Below are 20,260 nucleotides of genomic sequence, written 5' to 3'. Positions count from 1 at the left end.
ATTTGTACATGAACTGTTCATGGAACAGCTGGTTTCAGGTGGTTTGTGTCTAAAATAAAACAGGTGGTTGATTCAGCTATAGAGCACAACAGGGCTGTTTTGGTGTGGATATGGGCTGAAGCAGTTGTTACTGAAAGAAGTATTTCAGGCAGGGAGGGTAAGAGCAGGAAAAGGCAAACATAGCAGCAGCTCAGGGGAACACGGGAGGGAGAAAAAATAAGACATTGCAAAGTGGGGGGGGGCACAATGGGATATGCAGCAATGTTAGCTGCTTGAAGGCAGAAGAGAGAGTGTGACACACATCAGCCTTGTCCTACTCACTCTCTAAAATCATTCCAGGATCCCTGTGCATTTTGTTTCAGCAGAAATAAAGAATAAAAGAAACATTCCAGCTTTTGTTTCTACCAAACTATGCCCCCTGCCCACCCCCGAATATTTTGGCAAAACTTTCAGAATGTTATGGTAGCTTTTGCTTTGTTTCAGATTAAAAACTACACACATTTTCTGTTTCATGCGCATTCTTACAGGGGGGATAATTTCTTCAGCCAGTAGAATTTTGCCTGAACCTTATTTCTGAGTCAGGCCGCCAAGAGAGAGAAAGCAGGGATCGTAAATTAATCTGACTATGTGCATATTCTCAAATACTAGACCAAAAATGATATATGAAATTTGTAAAGGAGCAACACATCTCACTAAAAGAATGCAGCATACACATTAAATAACGGTCACAGCAATCATTAGTACATTAGGCCATCAAATCACAGGCTTGCAACAACAAAGATAAAATAAGTGATTCTACATGCAGCACATCTGGAGAATATATTTAAAAAAAACTTGGAAAAACAGCTATGTCCACTTTTGTGTTTAGACTGAAACTTGGTAGTGGTATGGCAAACAGTAATTAGAGTGACTAAGGAAAGTTTACCAACATTCACCTTAAAAAGACTGTATGTGCCATCTGGAATCTCTGTCCCTGGCGTTACTTCCATAGCAATGTCTTCGGCCTAAGTTAAATAACACATTGCCCATTAAAACACCACATTATGGACTGATGGGCTACATCACAACTAACAACAGGTTACAAGCTAGTTGTAGCTTGGTGGTTCCACATTATCAACACAAAAGCCAACAAAGAAATGGAGCAAAATGGCTGGATGACAGGAAGGAGGAAGGAAGGGAATGAACTTTTGAACCACACAAGGGTTTCTAACACTGTGTGTGGAATCTAACTTTTGAAGGAAAAGCATTTCTACAATTGTGAAACCAGAGATTCTTTTCATTACCGTAATTTTATTTGTAGTTGAGGTAACAGGCAAAATTTCAAGTCCCATTCGTATCCTCTTTTGTTTTTCACAGTATGCTTTCCAAGTGTCTTCATTAAATCCATAATTGAAATAATCTGAGAGATCAGCACCTTAAAAGAAAATAATGCAACTACTATAAAAATATGGAAGAATCCTTCCCTCCACAATGTTATCTAGCTACTGGTTTTCAAAAATGAAAAACAGCTGAATAACCATTCTAAGAAAGACCCTCTTCTGACAGCACTCTCATTTGTTTACTTCCCACAACCACTTAGCTGTGTTTTATTACTTAGCTGTGCTTCAAAGGGAAGGACACTTTCCCCTATGTTAGATAAACCAGAGTAGCTTAAAAAATCAAAACATTCCTAATAAAAAATTAAAAATGTAAAACATGCAATGACATATTCTCATGCATCAAATCCAACTCAGTAATATTCATTTTGTCTACCTATTAGAAGTAGTTTTTTACAAATAATATTGTGTCAACATGCTGTGAACATTAAATTTCTCCTAAAAAAGGAATTATGTATGCATTTCATGTACAGTAAAAAAAAAAAAAAATCAAATTTCTGCTCACCTGTGGAGTTTCAATGACAAGTTTTTATAATGATATACATTTCCGTGCAAAATTTTCTACCTGGTTTTCTCCAAGGTTTATCCTCAAAGGAATCCAAATCAACTTCTAATAGTGGAACACCATTAATGCTTCCTGGTGCATCCAGATCAACTCCTTTCACCTTTGCTCCTATAAAAAAAGAATACTTATTTCATAAGTCCACAATCAGCAACATATTATTAAGAGTTTCTACATAGAAATTAAAATGCTTATTTCCTACATACTGGCTCTCATGAGCCTGACAGTTATTGCTTATCTAAACTTTCTCTTATGGTGTAACAATACAATACAGGATCTGTATTGTTACACTACATTATTTTTTCCTATTTTCTGTCTTTGAGCTCACAGTAAATGCTTACCAGAGGATCCGTAAGAGCGTCCTCCTGTTTTAATATTGAGATTCACTGGTGCTGCTCCATATCTAAAAAATAACATTTTTTATAGTAAATGCTAAAAGGTGAACAAGAGGGCTGAGGAAAGCATTAAAAAAGGAGTGTTCAAAAGTACAGCGGTGTGAGCCAAGCATCTTTCACTGAAGCGTTAAAGAAGGTGCAACGTCTGGCTTAGCACAGATACCTCAAAGCCTTTCCCCAGTTGTCCATGCATGCACATACAGGTACTCCTTGGTTAATGACGGCAACTGGGACTGGAATTTCCATAACTAAGCCCCGTGGTTGTAAAGCGCAATATCATGATACCATGCCACTTAGCAGTTCCAACACTTCTGGTTAAGCGAGAGCTACCTGCACACGTGCAATGGCTTCACTTTGCTGAATATATTTTGGAAACATGGTCACAATTTCCATCTTGTTTTTTAATGAGGCAAGTCAAATTGTGTCTTTTTAAGTTTATCAGATCTCATCCTTTTCTATTGCTAATAATATTTGTGTATGGTCCTAATAGAAGAGAATATACAATATTGTGCAAAGTTTTAGGCAGGTGTGAAAAAATGCTGTAAAGTAAGAGTGCTTTCAAAAATATATATTGTAATTGTTTATGTTTATCAATTTACAAAATGCAAAGTGAGCAAACAGAAGAAAAACCCAAATCAAATCAATATTTGGTGTGACCATCCTTTGCCTTCAAAACAGCATCAATTCTTCTAGGCACACTTGCAGAGTTTTTGAAGGAACTGGGCAGGTAGGTTGTTCCAAACATCTTGGAGAACTAACCACAGATCTCCTGTGGATGTAGGCTGCCTCAAATCTTTCTGTCTCTTCATGTAATCCAACAGACTTGAAGATGGCTGGTGTGGGTCTTCCAGGCTGTGTGGCCGTGTTCTGGAAGTTTTGTTTCCTAACGTTTCGCCAGCACCTGTGACTGGCATCTTCAGAGTGCAGGAGCACAGACAGGAGCAGTTCTCTCTGTGCCCAAGGTGATGTGACCCTTTTGTGGGTATTTATAGAAATCTGGGGGCAGAAAGGGGGGAATTGGGGGGGGGGGTTGGGTTACTGAGTGGCTGCTTGTTTTGGTGTCAGAATCTGTGTGTATCTTCCTGGGGATTAGGCAGGGTTTTTTCTTCTATTGAATTGTTAACGAGGGGCTGCTGGGGGTGATTAGCAAGTCCTGGTGGTTGAGCTGAGTTCGTTGACCTTTTGCAGGCTGTATTTTTCAGGATTGGTAGCCAGGTTTTGTTGATTTTTAGACTCTCCTCTTTTTTATTGAAACTGTGCTGGTGTTTGTGAATCTCAATGGCTTCCCGGTATAGCCTGGTATAGTGGCTGTTGGTGTTGTCCAGTATCTCTGTGTTTTCAAATAGGATTTTGTGTCCAGTGTGCTTGAGAGCATGCTCAGCTACTGCAGACTGGTGGAAAAACACAATTTCCAAACAATCTTCAGACCCACCAGAAAAGTACAAGAAGTGCTAAAATCAGCAAAAGACAAAAGGGATCCCCTCACCGCCACAGGAGTATACCACATACCATGCAGTTGCAGGCAAGTATACATCGGGACCACAAAACGCAGCATCCATACCAGGATAAAAGAACACGAAAGACACTGCAGACTACAGCAACCAGAAAAATCTGCAGTAGCTGAACATGCTCTCAAGCACACTGGACACAAAATCCTATTTGAAAACACAGAGATACTGGACAACACCAACAGCCACTATACCAGGCTATACCGGGAAGCCATTGAGATTCACAAACACCAGCACAGTTTCAATAAAAAAGAGGAGAGTCTAAAAATCAACAAAACCTGGCTACCAATCCTGAAAAATACAGCCTGCAAAAGGTCAATGAACTCAGCTCAACCACCAGGACGTGTGAACAGTTCACACAATGAACTTGCTAATCACCCCCAGCAGCCCCTCGTTAACAACTCAACAGAAGAAAAAACCCTGTCTAATCCCCAGGAAGATACACACAGATTCTGACACCAAAACAAGCAGCCACTCAGTAACCCAACCCCCCCAATTCCCCCCTTCCCCTCCCCCCTCAAATCTCTATAAATACCCACAAAAGGGTCACATCACCCTGGGCACAGAGAGAACTGCTCCTGCACTCTGAAGATGCAGGTCACAGGTGCTGGCGAAAGTTAGGAAACAAAACTTCCAGAACACGGCCACACAGCCTGGAAGACCCACACCAGCCATCGTATGCCGGCCGTGAAAGCCTTCAACAATACACAGACTTGAAGATGTTGAGATCAGGGCTCTGTGGGGGCCAAACCATCACTTCCAAGACTCCTTGTTCTTCTTTATGCTGAAGATAGTTCTTAATGACATTGGCTGTATCTTTGAGATTGTTGTCCTGCTGCAGAATAAATTTGGGGACAATCACACGCCTCCCTGATGATATGGCATGATGGATAAGTATCTGCCTGTATTTCTCAGCATTGAGGACACCATTGATCCTGACCGAATCTCCAACTCCGTTTGCAGAAATGCAGCCCCAAACTTGCGAGGAACCTCCACCATGCTTCACTGTTGCCTGCAGACACTCATTACTGTACCGCTCTCCAGCCCTTCGGCAAACAAACTGCCTCCTGCTACAGACAAATATTTCAAATTTTGACTCACCACTTCAGAGCACCTGCTGCCATTTTTCTGCACCCCAGTTCCTAGGTTTTCATGCATAGTTGAGTCACTTAGCCTTGTTTCCACATCAGAGGTATGGCTTTTTGGCTGCAATTCTTTCATGAAGACCACTTCTGGCCAGACTTCTCCAGACAGTAGATGGGTATACCTGGGTCCCACTGGTTTCTGCCAGTTCTGTGCTGATGGCACTGCTGGACATCTTCCGATGTTGAAGGGAAGTAAGCATGATGTGTCTTTCATCTGCTGCATTAAGTTTCCTTGGCCAGCCACTGTATCTATGGTTCTCAACATTGCCCATTTCTTTGTGCTTCTTCAGAAGAGCTTGAACAGCACATCTTGAAACCCCAGTCTGCTTTGAAATTTTTACCTGGGAGAGACCTTGCTGATGCAGTATAACTACCTTGTGTCTTGTTGCTGTGCTCAGTCTTGCCATGGTGTATGACATGAGACTGTCTTCCACAACCTCACCTTAGCAGCAGAGTTTGGCTGTTCCTCACCCAGTTTTAAGCCTCCTACACAGCTGTTTCAATTAATGACTGTGTTTCAACCTACATATAAAATTGATGATCATTAACATCTGCTTGGTATAATTGATTAATCATACACCTGACTCTAATCCTACAAGATCCCTGACCTTGTGCAAGTGTACAAAGTGTGCAAGTGTAAGAATTGATGCTGGCTTGAAGCCAAAGGGTAGTCACACCAAAAATTGATTTGATTTAGATTTTTCTTCTGTTTGCTCACTTTGCATTTTGTAAATTGATAAACATAAACAATTACAATATATATTTTTGAAAGCATTCTTACTTTACAGCATTTTTTTCACACCTAAAACTTTTGCACAGTACTGTATGTAGCTCAGGCTGAACCATTGAGTCCTTGGTGCTCTCTAAGCTTGGTTGTTTGCTTGCAGACATTTCATTACTCAACCAGGTAACATCATCAGTGCAAGTAAGCGTGGGGTTTGCTCCCTGTTTATATATAGTAGCTTGCCCTGCCAGTTTTGGTGATGCAAATTTAAATTAAATTAAATTGCGGGGCACTTGGCAATTGGTTGTAACTGTGAACGGGTTGCCAAGTGCCCAGATCATGATCATGTGACCGTGGGAGTGCTGGGACAGCCAGAACACCAAGGAACTGTCGTAACCAGTATTTGTTCAGTGCTGCTATAACCTGGAATGGTTGCTGACTGAATGATTGTAGGTCGAGAGCTACCTGTCTGTCTGTCAGAGGTGTGCTGATCAATTCACTGAGAAATATATGAATGGGAAATTCAATGCATGTTTGTGGATTTAGAGAAAGCATGTGATAAAATGAATAGGCTTGAATTATAGAGTATTTTGCACAAATATGGAGTAGATAACTGGTTTCTGCATGCGATAAGAGCAGCATATGCTTGATATAAACCATGGGTGATATTAACTGGAATGCACAGCAAAATGCTCCAAATGTTGAGTACAGAGTACGACAAGGATGCGAGATAACTGTTTAACCCATTTATGGGTAAATGTATAAGATACATTTGTGATGACATTAGCAGCATGTTGATTGGGCATGTGAATGTGCTTTTCTATGTAGATGAGGCTGTAATTGGCTGAAATCCTAAATGATTTACAATGAACAATAGATCACAGAAAGCAACGAATCATATGGTTTTGAAAGTTACTGTATCAAAGACCAAGGTAGTGATGTTTGACAGATAAAAGAGAGTGAACAACTGCAAATTATACACCAAAGGTGAAATATTAAAGCATCTTAGTAAATAAAGTTGTGCATCTTGGCAGAAAAATGAACAGGGGATATTTTAAGGTGTGCAAATGCTGATGGAAAGGACAATATTCATTTGCTTATTAGTTCAGGGTTTTTTTGCACTTTGTAAAATGTAGCTTACTCCAAAATGGAATAGAATGATAACTATTTTCATGATTTTTGTTTTTGCTCTTTTTGTTTTTAAGGCTGGAAACAATTGTTACTTGCTACAGGTATCAAAGGAAGGGACTTTTCACAAGTCTCACTTAACTCAGAACCCAAAATCCAGATGACTGGGCAGCAGACAACTTACCCATACTGTGGTGCTCCTGTTTTAATATCACCAATAGTGACCTGAACATCATCTTCATCATCATCACTATCACTGTCACTGTCATCTTCAGCCTCTGTCACTTTCTACAACAAAAAGGCTATAATTAGGAATTACATATAATTTAATTAACATGCAAGTGCCAACTATCTTTCTTGATACTATTTGAAAAGGCAACTGTATTATTGTAAATTTACAGCATTTCAAAATATGGTGTGTATAAATCAAAGTTGTAAAGAGTGGTAAACACAAAACATACCCACTCAAAGAATAAAGGAGGCCATAAGTCTCCACCATTAGAATCAATGATTAATTTTCAATGGCTTACAATTCAGTGGAAACAAATTTGTATTGTATATCCTGACTCATCATGAAATTAGCAAACCAAAACAAGAGGCAAAGTTTGAGCGTAAGTTCAAAATACATAAAAATATTAATAAGCATCAACTCAAAATGGTATCAGCATCATTAAGTTAATTGGTTTTCCTACCATGTACCCAAATAAAACCATTAGATGAATTATTCACAGATAATCTTTTCAATACTGGTGATTATTTAAGTCTTTCAATTTAATTCTAATGGTTGATAGAAAAAAGAAATGTCTATTTGCAACAAGCACAACACATCTGCAAAAAACAAAAAAGATCAACTACAGGGTCCCGTCCCCCCACCCCCCCCCGAGTCAAACTTGACTCCTTGCTACTACATGGACAAGTCCATGTCGTTTTCAGGCAGCATTTTCCAAAGTGGCTTCTTCTTAGGCTGACAGGGAATTGGCCTAAACTCATCCAGCTGTCTCGTGCGTCTAAGGCAGGACTAGAACTCAGATTTTTTGCTTTTAATCCAGCACCTTAACCACTAGACCAAACTGGCTCTCACTTGTCAGGATACAAATGTGCAAAATACAGCCCTAGTAAGCATTTTTTTAAAACAAAAAAACTAAAAGCAGCATTGGAAGAGATTTATTTGCACGCAGAAATGGAAAATGGGAAGAGATTGCTTAGCTGTTTCTCTGCTTCAGATCCTCAAGAGATCTGAAACACAAGTAGATATGTACAGGTGTTTAAAAGTTTGTGAACACTTTTGTATTTCCAATATTTCTGCATAAATATGACCTAAAACATGATCTGTTCTACACACAAGTCCTAAAACTAGATAAAGAGAACCAAGTTAAACAAATGAGTCAAAAACATTATACTTGTTCATATAAGGATATTGAGGGAAATTATCCATAGCTACATATTTGTGTGTGGCAAAATTATGTGAACCTCTATGATTATCAGTACATTTGAATGAGAAATTAGAGTCGGGTGTTTCAATCAATGGGATGAGAATCAGATGTGAGTATGGGAGGTCCTGCCTTACTGAAAGAATGGAATCCTTGGGTATTCACTATCAAAGTCTGATCTTCACAACACAGGTATGTGGAAGTATTTTATGGCTTGAACAAAAATTTCTGAGGACAGTTGTTGTTCACCAGGCTAGAAAAGGTTATGAAACTATTTCCAAAGAATTTGGACTCCACCAGTCTGCTGTCAGGTGCATCATGTACAAATGGAGCCAACTGAACACCACTGTACCCTCCCCCAGCGTGGCTGACCAACAAGATCACACCAAGAGCAAGGCGTGTAATACTTCAGGAAGTTTCAAAGAACCCCAGGGTAATGTCTAAGGAACTAAAGGCCTCTCTTACATTGGCAAATGTCAGCGTTCATGAGATCACCATCAAAGGAACACTGAACAACAATGGTGTGCGTGGCAGGGTTGCAAGGAGAAAGCCACTACTCTTCAAAAAGAACATTCTTGACCATCTACAGTTTGCGAAAGACCACATAGATAAGCCAGAAGGCTACTGGAACAATCTTCTGTGGATGGATGAGACCAAAATGGAATTTTTGGGTTTGAATGAAAAGGGCTACGTTTGGAAAAGGGCAAACACTGTATTCCAACAAAAGAACCTTATCTCATCTGTGAAACATGGTGGTGGTGATATCATAGTTTGGGCCTGCTTTACTGCCTCTGGACCAGGACAGCTTGCCATCATTGGTGGAACTAGGAATTCTGAATTGTACTAGCAAATTCTACAGGAAAGGGACAAGGTATCTGTGAACTGAAGTTCAAGAGAAAGCGAGTCATGCAGCAAGACAATGACCCAAAACACACAAGTCATACAACCAAATAATGGTTAAAAAAGAAAATTAATGTTTTGCAATGGCCAAGTCAAAGTCCTGACCTTAATTCTATAGAAATGTTGTGGAAGGACGTGAAGCAGGCAGTTCATGAGAGGAAGCCCCCCAACATCCCTGAGTTGAAGCTGTTCTGTAAGGAGGAGTGGGCTAACATTCCTCCAAGCTGATGTGCAGGACTGATTAACAGCTATCAAAAACATTTGTTATTGTTGCCCAAGGAGGGCATACCAGTTACTGAAAGCAAAGGTTCATATACTTTTGCCACACACAAACCTGCAGTTTTGACTCATTTTCCTCAACAGAGAAATGAACAAGTATAACGTTTGTGACTCATTTGTTTAATTGGGTTCTCTTCGTCTAGAACTACTTCTGTGGAGAAGAGATCCCATTTTAGGTCATATTTATGCAGAAATATTGAAAATTCAAAAGGATTCACAAACATCTAAGCACCGCTGTACTTAGAACACTACTGGCAGGGCACACCAAGCGAACAGCAAGCTGCCAGCAACCTAGAACAGATCGCAGCTACTGGGGAAAGTGCTGTACTCTTTTCCAGCACGTTATTTAATCACTCAGGATTAGCCTTGCAAAGCTATCCTCATATTCTCAAGGTTGAGGACAAGTTCAATATCATTAACATTTGCATTTTGGAATTAATTTACCAGATAGTTATGTCTCATAAAATAATAATTTAATCATAAATTATAGGAACGTGCAAAATATTCCATTTTGGGGACAAAATGTTCCAGGGAATGCCAACTAACTAACTAACTAAGTTTCTTCTCTGTACTATGCCAATCTAGGAATGGCCTAGAAGTTTTCTGAACTTCCTTTCAAACCTGGAAGTGATGCAATAGTGTTGCAGGCATAGAAGAAAATCAGAATGTTCCCCAAAATCTTCTCTTTCCAAAACAGACACACCCCTAACAAATCAGCACACTCATTGGTCCTCAGAAGTGGCTCGCTCAAAATCAAAGAATGTTATAAAACAAGCACTTCAGAAATCTACATAAGTAATACCATTTTCACTACACCATTTTCAGCTGCCACTTCTTCTTCATTTCCCGTTGGGGGTGGAACACTTAAAAATAAAATAAAAGGCATTAGCTGGTTGACAGGCACTGGTATTGGTTTAAAAAATAAATGTAATTTAAATTTATTTAATAAAAAATACTAATGTTTTATCTGAATTATGGCTTTGTTAGGAAAAAACCAATATTTTTCTTCAGCAAAACCTTTATTTCTATGAAATAAGGATACATCCAGTAATTAAGCAGAGCAACAATACTTTGTTTCATTTAATTTAATGTGATTTCTCAGTGATATTATACATTATTATTTGTTGCACTGTCTTTCGTTATCCCCATTATGAAAGTAAAGTAACCAGGATAAAAAGCTTGCAGAGCATATATTTATTTTGTGAAGAGATATACAAACCAGTGGTATTTTATACACTATATATAATTTACCTAAGCTTAGAAATTATTTAGTTTTAACATACACAGAAAATCATAGCACATGGTACTGAGATATTTAGAAGATAGCCGTAAACAAGGTCCTGGATAAAATCTATGTGGTCACTAAGAGTTGATGGCACATATTCAATCAATCATAAATAGGGTACTCTACTCCCAATGCTGGAGTAGAATAGTATTTTAATCACATTGATTTATCTTATTACAAAAGTAAATCAGAAAAAAGTTCATTAAAGTTCTTCACTTTTTTCAGCCCATAAGGATCCAATTCAGCTAGGATTTGAAATAAAATGAGCATAGATGACATTACCTGGTGCAGTAATTAAGCATTTTCAGCTGAATAACATAGCTCTAACAACAAAACATGTCATCACTGAGCTACGCATGTGCTCTACTATTGCAGCTACATATAACTGTGAAATTATTTAAACTACTTCCCCAAAAATGTTCTCGAGAAGAAAGTACTATTACAAAGTGGTATCCTAGAACAGCACTATAATGATGCACAATAAACTCTCCTTTCAAAGTCTATTAAAATCAGGTTCCTTCCTTTCATAATTGAAATTGTAATGATCTATAAAATCCATTGTACCAAGTTTCTTGTATTATATATCTATTTTGTAATAGATTTTCTATCTATTTACAAAAAACTCTGCAGAAACAGTTAACACAGAATCAGGAATATCTTTAAAACAAGAAACTTCCAAAGGACATTATTATAATCCAGCAACACCAATTCACACCCCAAAAGCTCATGAATATGCAGGTTTTTCTGGACAGAATGAAAGAATTAAACTATGAAAACTAAAACATATTTTACATTGCATATGCATTGCCCCCTGCAAATATTTTTGAACAAACTATTTAATAATTCCTCATATATGATACAATATATTTTGATGACTGTGAGCTCATGGTCAACATTCCTGAATGCTGTCTGAATTCAAAGAGTTTAATGACAGAAAACAAGCTGAGGTTCAGACAGAAGTATTAGGTGCCAGTAGAAACGTTTTAGTGAGACTCAACTTGATCCTACATTTATATCAGACTCACAGTCATGAGTGCAGTTATGCTATCCCTGGATTGTCTTGGACAAAGAATAAAGTTTGTACAGTCACATTCAGTATTCCAATTACACTAACTACAAGTACATATTAAGTAACTTCAACTTTCATTAAGTAAATGAAAGCATTATTGGATGTTGACCTTCCATAGCCCAATACAAAATGTTGATCTTATCTTTTAATGACCTGGACAATTCATATCCTGAATATCTGCCTTATTTGGATCTTTAGGAAATCCTTATGGAGACACCTTCATGTGCATAGGGCCACTGAAAACAGATTTCGCCTTTGTAACTCCAAAACTGATATTTGCTTTAGGAAGGCTGACTGGATGCCGCTCTCTCCTCTTTCAGGAAGGGTGTTCAGACGTTTCTCTTATAGTTTTACATTATTTTAGTGTATTTAAAGGCTGATTTAACTTATAGTTTTAATATTGCAAAATTTTAAAATTATTTTTCATTCCTTATCAACTGCTTAGATGTTTTCAGAAAAACAGTAAAAAAGCACTTTAAAATAAACCCTAAAGACAAGTGCAGAAAACTGGGTTCAGTTGCTTCCAGACATTCAATTCAAAACTGGTCAATAGGAATAAGACTGACTCTATCAACCTCACAACTAATTGTTACAAAAATACTCACCTAACAGGTGTTTCCTCTGGTCTTTCTTCTTCATTCTCATCTTCAAGAAATGACAAAATCAAATCAAAATTATATCTCAGTACAGTGTTATCAACAGGAATCATTTAACATTTTGTAGAAAATATGTCCATTTTCATGCTAATTCTACATAGTCTTTGCGCAGTTATAGTACACACTCAACTTCATGGCTCCTCCTTATATTCCAAAAGCAGGACAAAAATCCTTATTGTTAATCCTTCAAAGGAAGTTTTCCTGGACATCTTTCATTTGAACATGTAGTTACTATCAGGAAACATCCTTTGCTGCTAATTTAGAATCTGGGCTGCATATACTGACGTATACTTAATTGCTCTATCTAAACACTATACAACTTAATACAACCTATATTCTTCTTTTCATAACCTTCTCTTTAGCTTCACGAATTATACGTTTCCCTTTCATCTTAACCCAACACATCCTCCCATACTAGGTTTGCAACATCCCTAACAAAAAAGACAAATTCACAAAAGACTCAATAAACAAATATATTTAGAGTGGGGTGGTCTCCTAGGCAAACACTGAGACAACCCAGACAGGTGAGGAGCTTCCCAATCTCCCCCTTACCAAAAAACAACAACACGGGATTACTTAATTTCTGGACCGGTCCAAGCGTTTGCTCACCTCCTCAAAAGCAGGGACTATATTGGACAATTGTAAATAATGGGGGAAGGGGGGTGTCAGAAATTTACCCGCCGTTCTCTTCCAAGGACATGACGCCTCAAAAAGGCCGTTTCCTAAAACGCGAACTGCCTAATAGGGGTCCAGGCCCGTCCCCCTTGGGGAGGGTCGCCGCTTTCAAGGGGGCTCCATTCACACAGCTCAAGGGTTGCGCTCTACCAAAGGTGGCCGCAGGGAAGGGAAGCGAGCGAAACCTTCCCCCGACAGGGAAAGGCGGACTGAGAGGGGAGGAAGCTAATCGAGTCGCCGGCTCCGCGGCCTGCTGGGTGCCCAGAGGCCTCTCTGGAGAAGTGGGGCTTGGCAGAAGCAGGCCCCGGCCGGGTCTTGCTCCCAGCAGGCCGCCGCCGCGCCTCTCCAGCCGAGGCCTGGTCCGATTCTCCAACCGGTCTGGCATCAATCGCTCCGTGAGGTGGGGGCGACACACACCGCGACACACACACACACACACACACACACACACAGAGGCGGGGGGGCTCGAGAGCGTAGGAGGCCGCGGGGAAGAGAGCCGTACCGCCATAGAGCCACTCTTCCTCTTCATCGCCGGCGCCAGCCCCGCTCAGGTCCGCCGCCAGTCGCTCCACCTCACCGCCCGCCGACATGGCTGATTTCCCTCCCCGTACACGCGCTCCACGGACCCGCCGCGCAAGGTTTGGCTACGCAGCGCGCTTGCGCACAAAAACCCCCCTTCTCGTGGCAACGAGAGGAGCGGAGCAGAGTGGTGTCGGCGGGAGTCGTGACGGTAGAGAGGCCTCTCCCCCCGTCCCCGTCTCTGCCTGACAGGGGCGGGCGTTGGCGGCCTCCGCTTCCCCTGAGGCCTAGAGGGGATTTAGGGAGAACGGGCGAATCGACGAGTCTTCTCCCGGCCCTGAGGCGACTCGGCGCCGTCCTGAACGCGCTGGCACGGAAGCCGGGCCCAACACGCTCAGCCTTCCCCAACGCGGCGCCCTACAGGTGCGTCGGTCCACCCCCCAGCCTGAAGCGGGGCATTCTGGGAAATGCGCTTCCACTTTGCTGGACGGTGTGTCCGGGTCCGCTTAGGCTAAGCCCTCCATCTGACCTGATTTCAGTCTGTGTCTTAACGCATTTAGAGATTCCAGAAAGCATAAAGGTTTCTCGCCTAATTGACATTTCAAAGACTAAAATTTCCTAGGTTGTAATCCTGATACCAATGATAATAGAACAGGACCACCCGCCACAAGTCACTAGTGGATTTGCAACAAAGATGAGCATTTTATTCACTTGCTTCTACACAACACACTTAAACGAACCCCCCACTGGAGATAATAATCAGCTCTCCAAGGATATTTGGCCTAACCCCCAAGAAAGATGCTCAAGTGCAACTGCTGCACAGGTCTTGGATTATTAAATTTCTCAACCCTAAATCCATTTTAAAGTTGTTCTCTCCCTGCAAAAAAAAAAAAGTAAATATTGCGGACTTTCTGGCATAATTGTTTTTCTCTCTTAAGTAGAATAATAGAATATCAAAAAAGTTTTCCACTCACTAAGAGCTCATAATTCCCTTACTCTTTATGAGGCATCAGCATAGTATTTTGCAATTTCTGATGCTGTAAGACCAAAGTTGTCACTTTATCCTACCAACATTTTCTTTTCTTTCACATACACACACAATCCCCTTGCCCTCTAAACATTACCTTTATAACCTTTCATTCCAAAAGTCCTTTCTGTATACCACTGCTCTTCTGTTCCTTTCTTCCTCCCTGTCATTATCTTCAACTTTCCATGCTGCTTAGTAAAGGATCAGAAAGGGTATGTAACTTTTAAAATCAACTATTCTTTTCTAAAATAAGAGGAGCAGAACTCAAGACTGCCTAAAAAGCCCAATTCTTTGGCTTTGGAAGACCTCCAGGTGTTTATGAGCTGATTATGATCAGGCCACAATGAGTTAGTAACATTCTGTATATACTTACATTCCCTTTATTGTTTTATACTTTATATCCTTCCAAGGCTGAACCCTGTCATTAAACATAGTTTAGCCTTGGTGAATGACTCTTGGATTAAATAAAATCATTTCTATACTAGCAGTCTTGCACCAATCCCTTATAAAAGACTGTGGAATCTGGTAACCTTTACTAAAGACTATTTTACTGTTAATAAAATATATTAGCAGCAATCTTCTAGAGATGCTGCCTAATCTTGGCAACTTCCAGATGTATGGACTTCAACTCCCAGAGTTCCTCAGCTGGCATGGCCATTGGTGAGAATTCTGGAAGTTGAAGTCCATGCAGTTAGAACTAGCTAGGAAATACTAGCAACATTTAATCCCAGATGACACACACTACTGGCCACAGGTGCTTTGTAGTATGGTGCATTTTGTGATCTGGAGCTATGAATTAACATACCTGTGTTATGCATGTGTTTGACTCGCAGTCTAGACAGTTCAGTCTGTTATCTGTCTAAACTTCATATCTCCTTGACTTGATAAATAGTTTGCACTTGTTACATGTAATAATATTCTCTGGTCTATAAAGATGGATACACTTACTTTACTATGTTACCTGATTTCCACAGTGTCCAATCTGTTGGGGAAAAAAATGTAAACTTATTTTAGTCCTTTATTTTAAAGCTCCCAAACCTTCAAGTGTCATGTTTATTATGTAACTTTTTAAAACAATCTCGCCAATCAGAGTCTCTTGGAGCTGGAAAACAACTAGTGAAATAAGTAAAATAAAATCCTTACTTTTATCTATTAAAATTGTGTTCTCTAGAAATGAAGAACTCCAGTTTTTGTAATACTGAATAACAATGATGGTGATATTCTGCAGATATTGAACCTGTAATACAATCATTATGTTAATCCCACAGTCAGACACAAGCAGTCTTATGACGTTGTTATTATCGCTGTATCATTATCAACACATAAAAGCAACTAGGTATTCTATGTTGTGCCAAGTTTTAGATAACCAGTACAATATTAATTCAGATTTAAGAAGAAGAGGTTTAAAGTGAAGTGGGAAAATATCAGGATAGAAAAAAGGCTTAAAATAGAGAGAAAGGATAACGAGCTGTCTGTGACCAGCACCGAAGACCTATCCGCACCGCGTAGGTTACAGTCTCTTATTTCTCCCTCGCTCCTGTCCGCAAATTAAAGGGTTAAGCTCCTGGGATCCAAATTTCCGACGCCTGAGCCAGTCCTCGGCTCACCCTTAAACAGCCAATCAGCGTTGGGCGCTGAAAAAGGACGTCATCTCTCCGCACCCGCCTTGCGAATAGCATGGGTGGATGTTGTGGCAGGTGATGCTCTGGCTTTCCGGATCACCCCGGCTGTGCTCTCTTGATCGAGAGGTGGCGGCTTTCTGTCAGCCTGCCCCCCCCCCCGGATTCGAGCCCGACCTCTTTTTACGGCTGATCTCGGCGTGCTACCCGGTGGCGCATAGTAACAAGCTTCCCAAGCAATGGAGGTTAAAGGGCTTCTTTCCGCGCTTTATTGCCTCGCTTGCTAGCCTGGGGGTGCCCGCTATCCGGGGCAGTTTGACTGCTGCCTTTTGAAGACCGAAGGGGGATTTCTAAGTGTTTGGGCCCCACGATGTCTGCAGCCACCGCCCTTCCTAAGTCCCCAGCTAGGGTGTCTTCCTTTTGCCAGCAAGCTTGGGAGCAGGTGTTTACTAAGGTGGAGCGAGCAGTTGTGTTCATGGACTCAGCTTGCGCGGAAAGCCTTCACTGGGCCTGTGGCGGAGTCAGCCGGCTCTTGCAGGCCGGGGCTCTCAACGTCAAGGAGTTCTCCAGCTTTGAGTCGGGGGAGGCCAAGCAACCCAAGGCGGTCTTCGTGGTCAGCACCTCCTTGAAAGGCCGGACTGTGGACATCATTCGTGACATTGTGAGCCTCAGCAACTTCCAGGACTGTGTGGTTTTCACTGGCGTCAACCACACTCTGCATTTGCAAGCGTATAATACTCCCAGCAGTGCTGAGACTGAAAGTTCTGGCCAGGTAGTCTTTGAGCAGTTTGAAGAGAAGCTTTGCCAGTGGATGGGCAACATGAACTACACTGCAGAGGTGCACCATGCTGCTTTGTTTCTGGCACCCATCTTACCCCACCTCTTTGTAACACCTGCCTTTTCCACACTTTTCCCTTTGATGGCTGAAGATTTGACTCAAATTAATAGTGCTCGACCAGAGAAGAAAAAAATTGCTCACTTGAATGATGTGGACTTCTCTCTGCCTTCAGAGTTGCAGCTTGAGATCAGATCACTGGTGTCTGATCTCAATATCTTATTTGAGTATCTTAGTGTTCGGGAGGAATGTTTTGCCATTGGACCAATGAGCAAGATTATTGCAGGGGATTTGGCAAATTATTCCCAGGCCAAGATCAGGAGGAAAAGTGCACAAAATAAAGCTGCTATAATTTTTGTGGACCGGACATTAGATTTGACAGGTAAGAATCTTGAAGTTTATTTAAAGATATTGTCAGGCTGATAGAAGAATCATGGTATTTCATTAACTGCCTATTATAATGATTTAGGATTTTTAAAAAAGCGTATCTAGATAGAATCATTATTTTAGAAGCACCAATGTCATAGGATAGTGATACTAAAGCTTTCTTTGGAAGTAGGGCCTAAAACAAATACCAGTGCCTAGCAAGCAGAGAGGTGATCAAACATTCTGCTAGGAGTGCAGTGTCTTTTTTTTTAGCTTTGCTGAGCAGTGTCGCTGTAGATGCCTGAGTGCTACTTGGCTTGCATACTTTGAAATCATATCATAAATATTATGGATGCTTCAAGGCTGAAACTATTACATCCACGCTTTCTGTCATTCTTGTTAAAAGTAAGGACTTTGAGTTGTATACTATATATCAGGCCTCTATATCTTTTGACAGAGTTATCAAAAATATTATTGAGATTCTCCTAGGCTGTCTTGCTTCTCTGAGTCTTTTGCAAGGTGTTAAAAAACATTATTAACCAGTGGAAATAATTTTTTTTTCAAAATATAGGTATTAGATTTTGTTTTCCCATGGTTTCTGTGTATGTCAGGAAGTGAAGGAATTCAGCATGGCATAAATCATGATTTATCACTGATTGTATTGGTGATCACTGATCTCACCTGGTGTCCAAATTGTATTCTTTATCAATATTGCAGATGTTTATTAGCAAAGTATGAGGTAAATATATAATGCACATAAATATTTTAATTATTAATCTAATTAAGTCAAATTAAGAACGAGAAATAAAAATAGCTGAATCACTAGAGAGAGAGAAAGTAATACTTTAATATGCTATAACATTTGGACAATACAAGTTTTCACCTCTAGGCCCTAGACCTCAAATCCAGCCATTGTTTGTTATTAAACTCTATCTACAGCAGCATGCTGGTTAGCAGTTTGAATAGTTTAAAATATTTGATGGATACTTCTCTATGTCAGAAAGAATGTGAGTTTTATACTCATGGCTGCTAAGCAAAAGTTGGTTACTGAATGTGTAAGGTTGGTCTGATTGCCAGGAGGAATGAGATATATACCTCATCTTCTCTGCCTTTTAAAGGAAGTGTGATTAAGGAGATTGAAGCATAGCAATGGGCTAGATCTTCTCTTGCATGAGACCCACAAAAGCGTAAATATTCTGAAGAGGGGGTCTTAAGATATCTACCGCCAAGAGCAGCTGAAGGTAGTGCATCAAGCCGGACTAAGGAAAATGCTCTGTGATTTCTGGCACTTGTCAGCTGGAGGAGTACTATAGGAGTATTTTGACAATTTAAGTTATCTTGGGTCTGAACTAGTTGCTTGCTGCCACTTTATATCCAGAATCTTTTGTTTCACAACCTTCCTAGCTTGCTGGTATCCCAACAGTCATAAACATCCCAGGAAAAACCATAAATAGTCATATGCATCTTTAATGCCTGTCTTCCATGAAGAACAGAAACTCTCTTCTTATCAGACAGATTGTACTAAACATCAGTTCCAACAGGTAACTAAAAATAGTGATCCAAATCTGGGCCTCCAGTCTTGTAACTTCTAATTTCAGTTTTAGAGCGCCATTGGAAACGCATTTGGATGGCTCTGACCCTGCTGGCTGTGAAAACCTGTCTTTAGCCTCAAGCATTAGGGCTATGCTGCTAGTGGAGCCAGAAATGCATGTTCTGGGGGTTGTGAGTAGTTCGTAATGTATTCTAGCTCTTATATTCTATCATGATTGCTTTTAATTGTACAGTTCTATTTTGTTTTTAATTGGTTTTTGTATTCTTGAAATTTGCCTGGAGTTATTGATTTAAGTTGGGTGCCATGTACATTTTCTAAATAAAATGGTGGCTTGCAAAAGTAACCTCAACAATTTTGATTGCTCCCTCTCTATGAAGTTGGAACTCATTTACATATCATAACAGCCATGCTTTTAGTTTTGCCTCAAATAATTTCAGTGCGGTAAGGAATGTATTGTCTTCCCTCAGTATAGAAAAAAGCTAAAATGGCCATAGCGTGTTATATGTAATCTAAATTAGCATTTCTCCACCCAGATGAATGGAATGTTATCCCTAAGTGATTAAATTGTTTGTCCTGCTCTAATTTGTTGCCATTACTAATCCAACTACACTCTTCCACCCTCCTGGTGAAAGTCAGAACTTTTTTAAAAAATAAATTTTATTTACAAATTATAAGAAAAATGACAAAACACCTAACTACACTAAAAAACACACACACAAACACACAATTAACAAAACAATCTTTAAACTTAAAGAAAAAATAACTAAAAAAAGGTTAGGAAAAAAACCCAAACTAAGAGACGAAAAGGAAAAAATCTAGTAGTAGTATAAATACCATATACTACTGTATGATCAGTACAGAATATTATTATAAAATATCACAAAATCTGTGCCATACTTATCGCCTCATCCTTTGATTAGTAGAAAATATTGCCTTTTCCAAAACAGATAGATCACATGTTTCTAAAAGCCATTCCTTAATATCTGGAATAATATCACTTTTTCAATTTCTCAGTATGATTCTTTAAGCCACCTACCATGCTTGATACAACCATAATTCCTGAAAAATAGTTTTCAAAGCTTTGGTATATACTTCAACATCACATTAACATCTTTAACATTTAAAGGTTTCCATATAAATCTACTTATATACATTAGTATTGCATGCTACTCCAAAAGATCACATGACCAGATCATATGGATCAATGAAC

The 20,260-nt window shown here is 39.9% G+C and overlaps 2 protein-coding genes across 9 annotated transcripts in view; one reads left to right on the top strand and one right to left on the bottom strand.

Annotated features, from left to right (window-relative positions):
• The window catches only part of FIP1L1 (factor interacting with PAPOLA and CPSF1), a 39,844-nt gene extending 25,770 nt beyond the window's left edge, over positions 1 to 14,074 (bottom strand). For 2 of the 7 annotated variants that reach the window (XM_088130771.1, XM_088130780.1), the window contains exons 1-8: positions 13,635 to 14,073; positions 12,407 to 12,446; positions 10,250 to 10,310; positions 7,023 to 7,126; positions 2,280 to 2,341; positions 1,942 to 2,049; positions 1,284 to 1,414; positions 936 to 1,004 (exon numbers count right to left, since the gene is read on the bottom strand). In XM_088130771.1, the coding sequence (XP_087986897.1) occupies positions 936 to 1,004; positions 1,284 to 1,414; positions 1,942 to 2,049; positions 2,280 to 2,341; positions 7,023 to 7,126; positions 10,250 to 10,310; positions 12,407 to 12,446; positions 13,635 to 13,722 (663 nt within the window). In that variant the 5' untranslated portion in view covers positions 13,723 to 14,073. Of the gene's footprint in view, positions 1 to 935; positions 1,005 to 1,283; positions 1,415 to 1,941; positions 2,050 to 2,279; positions 2,342 to 7,022; positions 7,127 to 10,249; positions 10,311 to 12,406; positions 12,447 to 13,066; positions 13,086 to 13,634 lie in introns of those variants that run through there. The other 5 variants (XM_088130784.1, XM_088130766.1, XM_088130805.1 and 2 more) reach the window with 5 other exon arrangements.
• Positions 14,075 to 14,127: 53 nt separating this feature from the next.
• The window catches only part of SCFD2 (sec1 family domain containing 2), a 199,878-nt gene continuing 193,745 nt past the window's right edge, over positions 14,128 to 20,260 (top strand). Inside the window, exon 1 of one of the 2 annotated variants that reach the window (XM_088130741.1) lies at positions 14,128 to 17,514. In XM_088130741.1, coding sequence (XP_087986867.1) covers positions 16,668 to 17,514 — 847 coding nt within the window. In that variant the 5' untranslated portion in view covers positions 14,128 to 16,667. The remainder of the gene's footprint in view (positions 17,515 to 20,260) is intronic. The other variant, XM_088130747.1, reaches the window with a different exon arrangement.

This window comes from Python bivittatus, unplaced genomic scaffold, assembly GCF_059951505.1.
Source record: "Python bivittatus isolate LINGU-HERP-01145 unplaced genomic scaffold, Pbiv_v1 ctg000070_np1212, whole genome shotgun sequence".
Lineage (NCBI taxonomy): Eukaryota > Metazoa > Chordata > Lepidosauria > Squamata > Pythonidae > Python > Python bivittatus.
The sequence above is the reverse complement of the archived record's forward strand: the minus strand, read 5'-3'. Positions and strand labels throughout refer to the sequence as shown.